General features: G+C 45.4%; 1 protein-coding gene across 3 annotated transcripts in view; it reads left to right on the forward strand.

Moving 5' to 3' along the window:
- LOC147008622 (phospholipid-transporting ATPase IA-like) overlaps positions 1–17418 on the forward strand; it is a 449885-nt gene that overhangs the window by 78833 nt on the left and 353634 nt on the right. For all 3 annotated transcript variants that reach the window (XR_015053196.1, XM_085863761.1, XM_085863762.1), the window contains one exon: positions 6226–6391. Coding sequence is in view for 2 of the 3 variants with exons in the window: in XM_085863761.1 (XP_085719887.1) it covers positions 6226–6391 (166 nt within the window). In the remaining variant the exon portion in view is untranslated. The remainder of the gene's footprint in view (positions 1–6225; positions 6392–17418) is intronic.

A 17418-nucleotide genomic window follows, 5' to 3' on the forward strand; every position in this document is an offset into this window, starting at 1 on the left:
TCCTCATTCAGCACCTCGAGGGCCCCCAAGAGGATGTCAGAAGTCTCCGCAAAGATGACTGCATCATCTGCAAAATCAAGGTCCGAGATTTTGACATTCCCAAATGATGCACCGCAACTAGATCTCTCCGACATCCTCCCTAAAATCCAGTCCATACAAGTGCTGAAAAGTGTGGGGGCAAGTACACATCCCTGACGAACTCCAGTAACAACTGGAAATAAGTCAGAGATGGTACCACCACACTTCACAGCACTCTCAGTACCAGAGTAGAGTTCAGACATCAGATCGATCAGTTTTGGTGGCACCCCACGAAGACCAAGACTCCTCCAGAGGACATCCCGATTCACTGAATCGAACGCTTTACAGAGATCAACATAGGCTGCAAGCAGCCCCTGCCGAAACTCTCATCTGCGTTCGGTGAGGACACGAAGGGCAAGGATACGGTCAATCGTTGACCTCTTTAGTGTAAAGCCTGACTGCTCTGGACGCTGGTGCTCAAGCAGATGGTGGCGAACCCTATCAAGTATTATCCGAGCAAAGACCTTGCCTGGCACTGAGAGCAGCGTCACCCCTCGGTAGTTGTTGCAGTCTTGGCGATCACCCTTCCCTTTCCAGAGAGGGACAACAAGGCCCCTCTTCCAGTCAGTTGGGATGATGCCTGTGTTCCAGGCAGAGCACAAAACTGCATGCAATGACACGAGTGCAGCATTTCCACCAGCCTTGAGAAGTTCGGCATGGATGCCACAGATCCCTGGAGCTTTGCCCCGTTTCAACTGGTCCACCGCAGCCCGTGTTTCCACAAGCGAAGGTGGACCACAGTTGATTCGAGGGTCAGCAACAGGGATTGTAACACCCTTGACGTCCAACTTGACAGTTGGGGGATCAGCCTGGTACAACCGCTCAAAGTAACCGGCCCAGCGGGCCTTCACTTCAGACTCCTCTGTCAAGAGCCTACCACTCTCTGCTCGAACTGTAGTGCTCCGAGGGATGGGCTTGGATGAACGTAATGCGTGAATTCCCCTGTAAGCGGGACGAGAATCACCTGTCCACAGGTGATGCTCTACCCCCTCACAGATTCCTCGCACATAGGCCTCCTTGTCCACCCTCAGTGCACGTACAGTTTTAAGCCTCAGCTCCCTGAACAGCTCAGCTCTGCCATTCAGCCTGGCCCTGCGACTCTGGTCAATGGTATCCAGTGTCCCTTGAGAGACAAAATTCTTCTTTGCCCTGCGGTGAGCTCCAAGGCATCCACCGGCAACATCAAGGACGGTGGTCTTGAAGGCGCTCCACAACTCTTCAGGACCCCCCAAAGCACCCAGACCCCCCAAGTGTCCACTCAGCCTGTTCGCAAACTCCTCAGCTACTCTCTCATCCCTGAGCTTGGCAACATCCAGCCTAGGCTGGGATGGTACCATTCTCCAGGATTTATGGTGCAGCTTTGGAGTTGCTCCAACAAGCCTGTGGTCAGTATTGAGGAACTGAGCACTCCGGTAGACCCTGCAGTTCTGGATCATCCTCCAACGACCGTCAATGAGGACATGGTCAATCTCCTTTGCCACACCGCCAGCGTTGGAATACCAAGTCCAGCGATGAGCTTGTGGGCGCTGAAACCATGAACCAGCCACCCTAAGTCCATGACTTCTTGCAAAGTCAAGGAACTTAGTGCCATTCTGGTTCATAGTTCCTGACCCATGGGGACCAACACACACCTCATAACCATCCCTATCAGTTCCAGTCGATGCATTGAAATCCCCCAAGACTAGAAGTGTATCTCGTCTGGGGCACTGATCAACCACAGACTCGAGTGTGGCGTAGAATGCATCCTTCACGGTGAGATCACTCGCCTCAGTCGGAGCATAAACAGAGACCAGAGAAATGACACCTAAGGAGTGACGAATCCTTAATCTCATAATACGCTCGTTGACTGGTGTTACCTCAATTATCATTGGGGTCAGCTTATTGGACACAGCTACAGCAACTCCTTGGGTATGGTAACCATCAGAGCGACCAGACCAATAGTAGGTGTAACCACCCACCATTATTTCGCCGCAATCCGGTCTCCGAACCTCAGAGAGTGCTGCAATCCCGATGTCCAAATGCTTGAGCTCAGATGATAACAGAGACAGGTGATCATCCTCTCTTAGGGATAGGACATTCCAGGTACCCACCCGAAGGGACCGCCTCAGGTTAACCCAAGGAGACCGCCGTCTGGTGGACGACACCTCAGCACCACTCCGACACACTCTCCCGCAATCTGACCCAGGGATGTTACCCCGTGGTTTCCCTCCTATCATCAAAGATTGGGGGTCCCGAAGGCTTTGCCCCAATCCCGTCATCCGGTGAGCTGCCCTGCGAAGGGAAGCTGCACAGGAGGTACTCCCACGGAGTGGGTTTTCAGATTTTTTTGCGTTTTTGCGTTTTGCGGAATGAAGGGTTTTACGGTGGCCGGAGTGCAAATCCTGCCACCAACCTCCTAATACGAAGTGACCCAACTGCAGGAGGACGTCTGCAGACACAGTTGGGCACTAGATATGGATGGCCGTTGGCTCACAAGGAGCTCCTCCGCCCTTTGACAGGTTTTGTTTTTAATCCTGCTGGGTGTCCATATCCAAACACCCTCCTCACCAGAAAACCTGGTGGGGGAGATGGTTTAGTCGCCGACAACCCGACCATGGAACAGGTTAGTACAGGTTTACATGGTACCTGTAGCAGGTCACAGATCGAACCTGACCTGACAGAACAATCCCAGAGGAAAACCTGCTGCTCTCTGCAAGAAAACTGAAATTGGGACGGAAGTTCACCTTTCAGTATGACAATAACCCCAAGCACCCAGCCAAAGCTACACTGGAGTGGCTAAGGAACAAAAAGATAAATGTCTTTGAGTGGCCTAGTCAGAGCCCCGACCTATATCCAATTGAAAATCTGTGGCATGACTTGAAGATTGCTGTCCATCACCGCTCCCCATGCAACTTAATCGAGCTTGAACAGTTTTGTGCAGAAAAATGGGCAAATGGTGCCCAATCAAGGTGTGAAAAGTTTGACAGACACCTATCCCAACAGACGCACAGCTGTAATTGCTGTCAAAGGTGCCCTACAAAGTATATGTCTGTTTCTAAAGCAAATGGTTATTTTATATGACTCGGTGTGCTTTCTCTCTGTGAGTTTCAAAGCAAAATACATTTTATAACACCTGGTTTCCGGGCTGTTTGCCATATTAATGTGTTTTCTCAATTGCAGAGCCAATTTTTTTCCACCCGCCACACAACGTGTGTGTGTGTGTGTGTGTGTGTGTGTGTGTGTGTGTGTGTGTGTGTGTGTGTGTGTGTGTGTGTGTGTGTGTGTGTGTGTGTGTGTGTGTGTGTGTGTGTGTGTGTGTGTGTGTGTGTGTGTGTGTGTGTTGTTCATGAAGTATGACATTCCCTGCTAACTCCCGACCCTCACTACCCCACCGCTCTCTCTCCCAACGTTTCTGGATAGTGGTTATCTCTGGACGTGTCCGAATGGTAGTTTTTGTCTGGACAGACTCTCCCCTCACGCTGCCTTCCCTTGACGTAAAGTGCCTATAGAAAGTCTACACCCCCTTTCAAAATTGTCACCTTTTGTTTCCTTATAGCCTGGAATTAAATGCATTCAATCAGACTTTTTCCACCTTTATTTACACATCGTAACCCACAACTTCCAAGTGAAAAACAAATTGTACAAGTTTCGAAAAATTTATAAAAATACAAAACTAGAATACCTTGGCTGGATAAGTGTCCACCCCTCTGAGTTAATACTTGGTGGAAGCACCTTTGACAGCAAATCCTGACTCAACCCAGGGTTCAAACCCAAGGACCTCATCACGAACGTGGCGACAGCCCACCGAGTTATCGAATCGATGGGATAACCTCTGAAGTTTCTCACACGAACAATAACAATTTCTCACACTAACAAAATTTATCTATTTATCCACACTCACACAAACTTGATAAGAACAACCAATTATGGAATAACCGTTTTGCATACACTGACCATCCATAATAAAACCCTTTGCTTGCTTGTGTTGATAAATGTATTATGTTTGTGTGGTTGGCGACAAGTGTTTGTCAAAGTTTGTGTGGCACTGGCAGTAATTGTGCACAAATTTGTCCCATCACAAGCTAACGATTATGAAAATATAAAATAAGGAATTTAATCTTTTTATTTCGAAAGGAAATGTCTATTTTGTGGAGAACGATTTCTTTTTAGATTGAATTAAGGAAGTGTCAATTTCCAGGAGGTGCTTGTTTCCTCTGTCAAATTTCTAATATCCTCAATGAAGGTGGTCGCAAGAAAAAATTTTTTTTTACTTGAACTGCCACTTTATAAGTGCTGGCAGTGACGACCAGGTACCAAGATGTCTGGCTTTGATACAACACGGGATTGACGAGTTATGGACCTTGTAACAGGCCACATTCCATCTATTTATTATGTACTAGTTGGCCCTTTTTCCTGAATACATAGTCGGTATCGATTGAGTTGCTGTTTAAATAACCTGAACACAATGTAATAAATGTTGACACCATGGGTGCAGAGGGTAAAGCAGAATTCCTCTGAGTTTAATGAAGCCCTACACATTTCTCTACGATGCGGGATTTACAAGGTATGGAGCGAGGAACAGGCCACGTTCCATCTATTTATTATGTACATGCACAGTTGACCCTTTCTCCTAGGGGCATCATCGGTATCAATTGAATTGCTACTCCTGTACCCTCAAACGCATACCAGGTGTAGCCAAGTGAGCCTTATTAAAAAAAAAAACATTCTAAAAGGTCTCAGATTCAAACAATTCAATATTTCTGGCTGCCACACCTTGTAGCCGATTAGGCTGAAATTTAAAGCATACATTCCCCATGTACATTTGATCATACTTTTGAAGTTTGATGTTGATTGATACAGTGGTTCCACAGAGAACATTATTTAATATTTTCCTTTAATCCAATATGGCTGCCAAACCATGTGACCTATCAATTATTCATAAACAAACTTGGATCCTCCACTCTTGGAGAACAAGTGTGAAGTTTCCCTCGATCTGTCCAGCCCTTCTGGAGAAGAAGATTCTTGAAGGTTTGAGGGTAAATTTAATCTGGCCACCAAACCATGTGACCTATCAATTAGTCATAAACAAACTTGTACACTCATGTCATGGGGAACATATGTGTAAAGTTTCACCTCAATCTGTTCAGATGTTTCAGAGAAGAAGATTTTAATATTTTTAAATATTCAATCCAACATGGCTGACGAACCATGTGGCCTATGAAATCATAAATTGATATTGTTCTTCTAATGGGGTAGGGGATCACGCTTGTTAGGTTTTGTGTTAATCTGATAAGGTGCGTTTTCTATCCAAGGTGGCCGCTAACCCACGTGACTTGTGATGTCATAACTTTTGTCCTATGTGCAGCAATGGCGTTAGATGAAAGTCGCAAAGCTTCATTTCGATAGGCTGAATGGTTCCAGAGAAACCATTATTTAATTTTTCTTCAATCCAATATGGCTGCCAAACCATGCAACCCATCAATTAGAAATTAATAAGCTTGTCCAAGCATGTCCTGGAGAATGTGTGTAAAGTTTTGCCTCGATTTGTCCAGCCGTTCTGGAGAAGATTAAAAATAATTTTTTTTTCAAAACAATATGGTTGCCGAACCACGAGACATGACACCATGTTTTTTGTTTTTTTTCTTCCGTCTTGTTGCGTCGGTGATGCTCAAATTTTTCGGATGCAATGTTCTAAGTGTCGAATTTTCACCTGGGTACCACTTCACCGATGACGTCACGAAACATCACATTCCCCATGAGGAGTTGCTGCCATGTGCCAAGTTTAAATTTTTTTTCCATTGTGCGGTTTTGGAGCTGCAGAGGTCCAAAGTTTTTCGGTTTTTCAAAGATGGCGCCCTTACCACGTGACTTATGACATAATTATCAATTAAATATTATACGATAAAAGATGCATATTACGGTGAAAATTTCGTGTCAATCGGACTAACGGTTGCCGAGAAAATGAATTTTAAAGTGAAAAAAGCCCCCAAAATTGCCGGTGGAATAAAAATGACAATAATAGACAGAAGAAAACAATAGGTTACCCAGCTTTGTTGGCTTGGTACCCTAATTAACACAATGAAGACTTGGCATAGGATTCTGGAGCCATTTAGTGTGCTTGCATGAGAATGTCAAGCAGGTTAATTTGAAATGTCATTCTTTTGACAGAACACAACCACTGCTCCTCTGAAACGTACAAGTGTTGAGCGAGTGACCAATCTCCAGATTCTGCTGCTCTTTTGCATGTTGCTGTGTATGGCATTGGCCAGTTCTGTTGGTGCAACGATTTGGACAAGCCATCACTGGCAGTCTGACTGGTACCTTGGATATGAAGGTGAGAGAAGTGGTGTCATGAGATGTGGATGTGTGATGCCTTAAATACCACAACTGCTTTTTTATCTGTATATTTTCTTTCTTTGAAATTGAATGCCTCTTAAATGTTTTTTTGTGAATGCCTGCTATTTAATTGTGCATTTGAAATTTAAGAATGAGAGAAACTCCTTGGAATGTCTGTGGTCAGCTCATTTGTGCCCACTATCTTTGTGCTGAAATTTCCTCCACAAAACCAGTCGCAGTTGTTGAGAAAAATATTCAGAGATTAGTTTCTCGGGCCAAAGATAATACGTGACTTTCAAAATGATGTAATCTGCCCCAGAATGCTCGATGCACATGCGCAGAAACCCCTCGGAACAGCTGTCATCGAGGAAGGGGAACGTATATCGTGCATGTCAGACATGGATTGTTTCTTAAAATGGCTCACAAAGTTTCGAAAAGAATCTGAAAATACATGGAAAAGTACCTGGGAGAAAGAGTTGTGCCTGTGCGCAGTGAAAGATTTGAATAACTTTCTGATGAACTCGCCCAAAAAGTTGATATATTCTACCCCGTGCTGCAAAAACTCCCCAATGATGTGTGGACGAGCGAGTTCTACCCAACCTCCCCGATCATCCCTGTCAGTGGGTGGACTTTGAATCTTGCGGGATTATCTCGTGTGAACATGGCATGCTTAGTGATTTATTTAATTGACGTCTGCAATTGGAAAGACGATGGATGCCGTCATTACCAACATTCAGGTAGACTTCGTAGAGGGAGACAGCAATAATAGAAATTGGTCATATATTGTGTTTGTCAATGCACAGTGTAAGTTTAAAATGATGATATTTATTATCAATCATGTTTGGAAGGATGGGAGAGGAGGGGTGCAGCATGGGAGTGGGAGTTGTAAGCATGGGCTATGAGGGCCATAACAAATATATATTTTTTTGTTTCTGTGGCCACAAGATAAAATATACTAGACTTTTTACATCTATTTGTAAAAGGAGAAGTGTGCATGTGCACGCGTGCGCCACCACCGGTCGTCATCTCCACCCGTGACTCTCCAAGGCTGAATCGAGCCTTTCCTACTCCTGAAGCATCCATCTTCACTTCAGCAAGGAATCACAACTCGTGGACCAAGTCATCTCCTTATCCATGCTCCGTTTCCCCCTCCGTCCCTGAAATGGTGACGTTGTATATACGCGCGACCTGTGTGGCCTCTGGGGTACGCCCCTTGTCTGTCCCATCCTCATCGGTCCCATCCTCGTCGTTCCCATCCTTCCTCGATGGGATAAATTCTGCAAAACCCAAGAAGTCACAAGGCAAGGTCAGAGCACCAGGGCACATCCCAAATGTATGTTGACTGGCGCAACTCCTGGCGCACCCTCGCGCGGATCTCTTCCTTCAGGGGCTGTCACACCTTGACGATTTAGCCAGCGTATGCCGATTTATGAAAAAAATTGTCTAAAACGCTGGCACACGTCGAATACGTTATGGGTACGTTATGGGTACGTTAGGTGCACGTTAGGTGCACGCTGAAAAACACTACCATAGGTTGTATTACGCTGGTTTAAAACGTAATTTTTGGTTGTCCAAAAAATTTTGCTTGCTTGAAATTTTATGACGTACTCGGCGTTTGGCTCACACGTTCCGCTACGCTGGCCATAAGTTGTAGGCACGTTATGCGATTGTTGACACACGTTAATTGTATGTTACTCATAAGTCGAAACACGTCGAGGTTACATTCGCGTACCGGAAATTTATTTCTAACCTATGAGTAAAGGCCCGGTCACACCTTGACGTTTTAGCCAGCGATGGCAACGTATAAAACGCTGGCTTACGTTGAACTTTTGATGTTTTTTTTTAAAGATTCGGACGTATTCATAGCGACTTGGTCTGATGTATAACGCATTGGTAACGGACTCAGAACGTTTCGTTGTGTTATAGATAACTTATACCAACGAATGCTGAACCTGTTGTCGGCCTACACAACCGATGCCCAACGATAGTCTAACTTAGGCATAGCGCGTTGCACGCATTGCTGACGATGTCGTGACGTAGCCTATTAAAAGGCTGACGCACAATGATTCGAATCATAACTGCCGTAGAAATGGAAGTGACAACATCGTGGTCACACCTTGGCGTTCTTGCCAGCGTATGCCGACCTAAGAAAAATGTGTCTAAAACGTTGGGGCACGTCAAATACGGTATGAGTAAGTTTGGTATGCGTGAGTAGAACGCTAAAGTACGCTATCATACGTCGTAGTAAGTAGAGTACGTCAAGAAATTTTAAACATGTTCAAGATTTTTGGACGTACTCGGCGTATGACACACGTTCCGCATGCGATGGGGATAAGTTTTTATTTACACACGATATGTGGACGCTTACACACGTCCACAAACGCTACTTATAAGCTACTCATAAGTCGAAACACGTCGCGGTAATGTCTTTTTTACGCGAAACTTATTTCTAACTTATGTTTGACGTGCTTTGAACCAATTCTTTACGTAGTCCCAACACACATCGACGTATGTAGACGTATTCCAATGACGTCTTCCGGTCGACAAAAAAAAAAAAAAAATTAACATGTTTCTAGCTTACAACTGCCATATAAAGACGTGTTCCCAGCGGTTTTGGGAATTTGTATATAAAAATGCTGCTCATAAAAGGGGAACCCAACAGTGTTTTCGAGTCCTTTTTTGAGTCGATGTCCATGTCAGCAGTAACAGTATCAGTATTAGTATTAGTATTAGTAGTAGTTTGTTCATGTTGGCAGTAGTAGGTGAGTGTGAGGGGGAGGGTGTGGGTTATGATGGATCGTCCTTGCGTCCGCGTGTCCACGGGTAGGAGACATCTTTTCACCATTGTTCGAAGTTCTTCGCGGCTAATTTTTTATGGGGCTTTTTCAACAATGAGCTATAGCTTGTTTTTACGATTTAGGTCTATTAATAATGGGTTGGACAAATGCACAATGAACTAATAATGTGCATAGAGCGCTTTGATTACTTATAGATACGATATACCAACGAATAATTATCGTGAAGCCGGCGTTCACAAACTATGCCCAACGATAGCCTAACTTATCCATATCGTGCGGCAGTTTATCTTTGCCGGTGACGTGGGGTTTGCTATTCATAGGCTGCCACTCAACGATTTAAATGGCTGCATCTCCATTATTGAAAGTCGACGCTTGCGCTCAACAATTGGATTTTTTTTACACTCAACGACTTTTAAACGGGACCACTCAGCTATTTTCATTGTTTACAATGAACGATTTAAATTGCTGTCACTCGCCTTTGTTTTTTGACGCTGGGGTTTTGAAATTTGAAGCGTTTCTTCTGAACGTGTTAAAACGCTCAAACTCAACTATTTTAAATAGACGCTGCCGATGGACAATTGGAATCATAGCCAAGCTAGACATCGAAGTGTGAACATCCTCGTCATGCCGAAGAAAAGTTTGAAGAATGCTGCAAATAAGTGTCCTGGCCGTGGCCGTGGACGCTGACGCAAGGACGATCCATTATACCGACGTCTTTCAGCCTATGAGTAACTTAAAAGTAACGTCTGTCGATGTGTGGCAACGATCGCGTAACGTGCCAACAACACGTCAATCATAGGTTAGAAATAAGTTTCGGGTACGCTAAACATTACCTCGGCGTGTCTCAACTTATGATTAACTTACAAGTCGCATGTGTTGACGTCTGTCAACGATCGCAGACCGTGCATACAACTTGTGGCCAGCGTAGTGGAACGTGTGAGTCATACGCCGGCATACGTCGTGAAATTTCAAGCATGAAAAAATTTGAGGACAACCAAAAAGTACAACGTTTAAAGCCAACGTACAACGACGTATGGCAGTGTTTTTCAGCGTGCTCTCAATGTTATCAAAACTTACCCATAACGTATTCAACGTGTGCCAGCGTTTTAGAAAAAAAATTCAAAAATCGGCATACGTTGGCTAAAACGTCAAGGTGTGACCGGGCCTTAACGTTTTGTAAGCACGCTACACGAACGTTGTTCACACTTCGCAATACGGTACTTGATAGTTAACTTAACAGGCTACGCCACGAGTTCGCCCGCGATACGTTTAGTGCGCTATGCGTAAGTTAAACTATCGTTGGGCATAGGTTGTGAACGCCAACAACAGGCTAGGCATTCGTTGGTAAAAGTTATCAATAACACAACGAAACGTTCTGTGCCCGTTACTAATATGTTATGCATATGACCAACACGTTATGAATATGCCCAAAACTTAAAAAAAAAACATCAAAATTTCAGCGTATGCCAACGTTTTACATACATTTTTATAGGTTGCCATTGCTGGCTGAAACGTCAAGGTGTGACAGGGCCCTTAGCAAAATTGCCATCCTCGTCTTGGTTCTCACTCCCATTGGTCATTCTATTTGGCGCGGTGCTCGATCCCAGGAAACTTGGTCACATGCTGGCAGAACTTGGGAAAAAGGGAGTCGCCAAAGCTTGGGTTTTCATTCTCAGCATGGTGGCGTTGGTAAAATCCCACAAGCCACAAGGCCAGGCCATGTCCCAAATGCTTGTCCATCGGCGTGACTGGCGCCATGTGCGCTGCGCTTTGTCTCTCCAAAGCTGTCGTCCATGGTTTGGTTCTCACTCCCATCGAAGTCGTTGTCTTCGGTGCACTCCTCAATCCCACAAAACTTGGTCTCTCTCGTCCTCAACGGGCAGAACTTTGCAAGGAGTTCACCAAAGCACGGACTTCTTTTACGGCAGTATAGGGTCAACAAGTCTCTCCAAGCTTCAAGGCCAGGCCGCTTCACAAATGCATGTCGAACAGCGTGATACCGAGTGCCTTGTCCGCATCTTGTCCCATAGATGCTGCCGTTTTCGGCTCAGTCTTCACTACCTTTGAAACTGATGTATTTGATGCAGCCCTCGGTCCTTTCCTTCCCAGGCGAGAGGGAGGCATCACGCCACCTCCCCCTTGCTGAAATTGTGTGTGTGTGTGTGTGTGTGTGTGTGTGTGTGTGTGTGTGTGTGTGTCTTTTCTATTCACTGCCGCTGCTCACTTGTACGACCATGAAAAGGTTCTCATCCATGGATATTTTTCGTATTTCTTATATTTCTGTATCGAATTTGCATTCAGGAACAGAACAATTGTGGTTAACCATTTTGAAATCGCCACTTTAGTCTATATACTGAAAATTATATTATAAAGACTATTTGAATTGCAGATTTTGGGCGAGCAATGGCAGGTTAAAAGTCACTGAAACTGCTCACGAGGAGTATACGCAAAAGTCCTTGTTGGCATTCATGCGTCATTTCAAGCATCCCAAATTGATGGAGGTCCTGTCACTGATTCATAAAAGACAAATATATTGTGTTAAGATTAATTGATATTGTTGTAGATTTCCCGCCTGTCCGGCGTGCGAACGACCGCGTCTAACCAATAGCGGTCGCTTCGCCCACCGAACGGGCAATCCAGTCGTGGCTTTCCGGATCAACGCCGGAAACCAGCCACGGGTGTGTTTTTAACCACACCACAACCTTGTCCGCACTCTACCCGCGCTACAGGGTCCGATCGCCAAATCTTCGATTTACCTAATTATTCGCGCGGGTAGGTTACCGAGAGATTGTACCTCAACGGGACCGCTTGGAAACGAGCCGCTTAAGCAGCTCGCTTCCTTTTGGGATAACCGAGCGGGGTATTATCGCGCAGTCCCGTTGGACCTGATCACTTTACCGGCTATTTAAAAACCAACTATATTCCGAATGCAAGATGGGGCAGTTCATTGAGGGAATGGACGCGACGAACAGGTTTACATTCACACAAGGACATTTATTATAATAAAGCACGTATGCAATTAAACAAGGCAAAACACGTATGCAATTATACTAGCAACAAAAGCACGACAAAAGAACTACAACCGTCTACTTATTATGTACAGTCACTTGCACTTAACAGCAGTTCCTACTTATTAGACGGGCCCACGGACATACGTACGCACACACACACCCAAGAAATGGTGGCAGAGGCCTTTAATAATGGGCTCCAGCTTGGAGGACAGGTGAGCTGAAACCCAGAACCTATCTCAAACCTTTCCACCTCATGTGGTCTTCAAGTTGTTCGGACCCAGGCTTCAGCGAGAGCGAGATGGATCCAATCGCTGTGAGCCGCGATCCTTCCCGAGCTCCCGCGAATCCTCCCGCGCTTCTCAACACGTGCTGGTGAGACGAGGCGCCGATCCTTCCCGTCGATGCGTCGCTTCCCCGAGGAACCACCTCCAAGAAGAGGTCGATGAGTTGCACCAAGCCGGGAACCAAAATGGAGAACAAAGAGCTCCACGAACCAAAAAGAAGAAGCCACCACTCGCAGCTCGAGCCGAGCGACCAGCTCATCTCTCTTCCAAGCAAAGCAACTTGAAGCAAAAAGCTCTCCCGGGCCAAGCAGAAGCCGAAGCTCACTGAACCACCAAAGCAAAAAGCCTCCTCCCGAGCCAGGCCTCAGCCGAAGCTCACTGAGCCAGCCGAAGCAAAAAGCTTCCGAAGGCCTCAACCCTAACCCAAGCCAAACAGGACCCGAAGGTCTGCTGAACGGCTACTCTCTACTCCCTTCTCCAACTCTGCCCACGAACAAAAGAAAAGATCTCCTCTTATCCTTCTCCCGCCCTTCCCCCGCTCCCGGCGTGACTCATGACTCGTGCCCTCGTGCTCCATCCCCCGCTCAGCCACGGGTGGGAGGGAGTTGTTGACATCATGAGTCACGGGACGGCAGGGTGGTTCTTCCTCTTCGCAGAAGAGGGGGAGGGATGTCTCCATTGTTCGTTCCCTAACTATTAAATCGATCCGCAGTGCATCTGATTGATTTCTGAACATTTAAACAATGAAAGGTGAACTATCTCGGGAACAAGCACTTATCGACATTGCTGACTAAAGGAACCTGTATGTTGTGTGCAATCGAGTTCCCAAATTCGTAACAATATCATTGTTGTGATATCTTGTGCTCCTATTCTTGCATCAAAATTTCTGGGCTGACTAGTTGGCCTAGAGGTACGCACACTCGCCTCTAAGCTGTCCAGCCAGCGTTCGAATCTTGACCCAGTTATAAACCGTCATCCCTGTGTGTCACGAGCAGGGTGATTCATCAATGTGTGTGCCGTACCCCAGATGAATGTTAAACTGTGTGTACCATCTCCCAGCATTCGTTGGTGGTGTTAAAGATCCCATGGTGTCCTTGGTGAAGAGTAGGTGAGCTATCGCCGGCACCATGGCCAACTTCCAAATTACTGCCCTCAACAGCAGACGACTGGTTAGGACAGGCGCCCTCAGCCAATGATGCTACCCTGCAAGTTTGTGCTGCATACAAACAAAGAAGAATCAAAATTTCTACTTCGCTGTATGACCCATCATGATCATGGATGTAATTCAATGTAAATAAGAGATTTTGGAAGTTGTAGAATTTTTTTTTTTTCCCTGGAAGTTTACTGCAGTTCCTGTCGTGTCTTTTACATCACTTTATTTAACAAGTTACATTAGTTATTTCTTCTTCTTGTTTGTGTCCTTGATGTCCTGAAAAACTAATTTTCCTCTTTTGAATGATTTTCAGTTTTGTTTGACTGTCAGAAAGCCAGGCAGACAGACTGAAAAATTATCTCACTCCTCTCTGCGCATGCACGTTCGGGACAAGAATCCTCATTCCTCCCCACAACCTTTATTTTATCCAAGTCTTCCTCTGTATTGTCCTTCAACCCTGCTGTTGGTATTTGCACCCTCTCTCTACTGCTTCTTTTGTTCTGTTGCATCCTGATCCGGTCATTGTTCTAGCTCTTCCACGAGCTTCGACTGTGTTTGTAAAAACAAGCAAACAAAAAATAAAGTCCATGGAGATGGTCCTAATCTCTTGTTTGAGATTGATGACTTGCAACCATTGCTGAGAGAGGTGGAGAAGCTTGTTCAGAGTTGAGTGATCAGGCCGGAACCCAAACTGATGGGGGGTTTGGTTGTGGATACCTCCCCTGTGAGTGATTCCGAGTGATGGCAAGTTATTAAGCAAACCAGAGAGGAGAAAGCGAGCAGGTAGATGCACAACCCTGGCATATACCTTCTTGGCACGACTCCTCTGCCATCTGTGACCCCCTGTCAAGCAGCTGAGGCCCCACAGCCTCTTGGGGAAAGCAATATGGTTGGCTACAACAAAAAATCTGCCAAACAATGACTGATCGTCACAGAAAATGACTAAAGGGACACAGACCGCTCCTATGCAGATGCGCAAGTCGGTGCGGCCACACCGAGCATCCGGAACGTGTGCTGAAAAGGATAATGACTGCACCTTCTTCAGTGATTTAGGGGTTCTCTGCCTCACGATGGGACAGTGCTCCACACCAAAACAAAAAGCTAAAAATGTGTTGCCTGTCCTACAACCAACAGCTGCTAGGTTCCAGACGAATCGCAGAAGATTAAATGAACAGAGCTGGAGCTTAAAGGAGAAGAAAATTATCCTCCACTGCAAAGCATATTCTGCGCATAAAGCATGGAGGTCTATTGGTAAAGGAGAAAGATTCATGAACCAATTTTATTTTATTTTTGTATACCTTGTCGAGACTCGTAAAAGAGCTAACACACAGCGCATAGCGGGGGGGGGGGGGGCGGTGGGCATGAGACGAGTGGTGTGAGTGGGAAGGAGAAAACAGTGGGGAACAGAGACATTAGGTGATCTGTGGAAGGGAGAGGGGTGGGGTGGGGAACACAGGGTATACAAGATGGACATTACAGGGACTTTCAGGAAGGAAAGCAGGGAATTTGAAGGAGGTGAGTTTGAAGTGGATTAACGGGGGAAGAAAAGATCGAGAATTTGGATGGGGGACGATAAGAGGTGGTGGTGAACAGCTGTTTTGAAGGCCTCGAGGGAAGAATGGGATTGAACAGAGTGAGGGAGTTTATTCCAAAGGTGGGGAAAAAGAGGAATGAAAGAGTGAAGGTGAGCAGTGATTCGTGATTTTGGTAGTTTTACCAGAAGGGGGTTGTAAATATTCACAGAGGAGGAACTAAGAATACGAGTTGAACAAACTGAAGAGGCAATAAGAAATGACTGGTCACCGTGTAAATGGCGACCTATCTATCACCAATGCTGCAATGGAATGATGGAACATACATTTGGGATGAGATTCCCAGAGTACAAACTCCCAAAGAAAAGAACAACCAACAGAACAAGAAAGGAAAACAAACATTTGGGATTGCAGATTTAATCACAGTAACAGGAACAGAAATTGGGCAACAGATTGTAGAATTGAATCAAGAAACAAAACTGAAAACTCCACAACAGAGAATGACAAAAGGAAATGCTGCAGCAACACCCAAAGAGAAATATCAACTTGAAGTTACTAACTCAGATCAAAGAGCACCTTTGCAAACAAAACAAAAAAGAGCAACAAGGATATATCACAATGAGGAGGAGAATAATGGACAGCAGCATGAAGAAGAGGATGTGGAGGTTGACAATGAACAGTGTAGGCTAGAAGACGAGCTGGCGAATAAAATAGAGGAAATCAAATGAATATTACCCAAGCAAAGACCACATCTCATCGAATAAACAACAATAAACAGTTGAAGATACAAGTAAGGAGAAAAACCAATTAGTCACTAAAATGCTCCTAAAATCACCTAATTTGAGAGAAATTAACGATGAGAGTTATTCAGCAGCACTGTATCTGAGTCTTTGGGCCTCTCACTCTCTCACCGCAGGCAGGTTGGTGGTCTTTCTGTCTTCTACCGTCTCCTCTCCAGTCTTGCCCCCCCCGCTGTGTCTGCCGTTTGTCCCCACTATATTTCCGCAGGGCACTTAAGGTCCGCCAACAATGCCCTTCTGGTAAAACTACCAAAATCACGAATCGCTGCTCACCTTCACTCTTTCATTCCTCTTTTTTTCCGCCTTTGGAATAAACTCCCTCACTCTGTTCAATCCCATTCTTCCCGCCAGGCCTTCAAAACAGCTGTTCACCACCATCTCTTATCTTCATCCATCCAAATCCTTGATCTTTTCTACCCCTGTTAATCCACCCCAAACCCACCTCATTCAAATTCCCTGCTTTCCTTCCTGAAAGTCCCTGTAATGTCCATCTTGTATACCCTGTGTTCCCCACCCCACCCCTCTCCCTTCCACAGATCACCTAATGTCTCTGTTCCCCACTGTTTTGTCCTTCCACTCCTGCCCCTCTTGTCTCATGCCCGCCACCCCCCCCCCCCTTTGCTGTGTGTTGTGTTTTAACACTCATACGAGCCTCGAAAGGGTATACAAAAAAAACAAAACAGGAATAGTTCACAGATTGGGTCAGATGCTTGAACTTGCAGGAGGTTCAGGAGGAGGAGTGGGCCACAATCCATGGCTAGTTATTGCAGTGCCAACTACCAGACAACTGGCATGGTGGCAGTGGAAAACCCCATAGGTGAGGATTACACAATGTGTGGCTATTAGTTGGTACATGGAATCCTCATTGTTCAATGGGTTGTACATCACACTTGCAAACATTTTGATGGTTGTGGAGAGAAATGAAGAACCAGACACACTGCAGCCAATGAGGAAGAATTCGCACAGAACTTGCCACCGGGTCAGAGGAACCTTGCCACCGGGTCAGTTGTATTGCTTTGTCATAATGGAAAACCGAATCGCCAACATGAGAGAGATGATTGGCAATGATATTCTGTGAGCAGAACATTTTTGTAAAACATTTAATGTCAGCTCGAATTTAAGCAGCAACAGGTAGAGAGACATCTGGTGTTAGAATGGAGTCCATGAATGTTAGAGTTCCATATTGTTGGGAAAGGGATGTGTCGGTAGTGGAGCACGTGTACGTAGTGCGGAAGTGTTGCTGAAGGGGTGAGAGCGTAGGAGAGACTCATGGGGGCAAGAGCCTAAGTGCTGAGGATGAAGAGATGTGTGGGCTAACGGCCACATATTTGCTGTTTCTGGGTTATCAGCGATGAATTTGCGAACCCCCACAATCATTTTTATATCCATATGACTTTTTTTCTTTTTTGTTAAGTTTGGGACATTTTTGAGGATGTTTAATAGTAAA

Source organism: Eptatretus burgeri, chromosome 18, assembly GCF_056783735.1.
Source record: "Eptatretus burgeri isolate ZD-2024b chromosome 18, Ebu_testis_v1, whole genome shotgun sequence".
NCBI classification, from domain to species: Eukaryota; Metazoa; Chordata; class Myxini; order Myxiniformes; family Myxinidae; genus Eptatretus; species Eptatretus burgeri.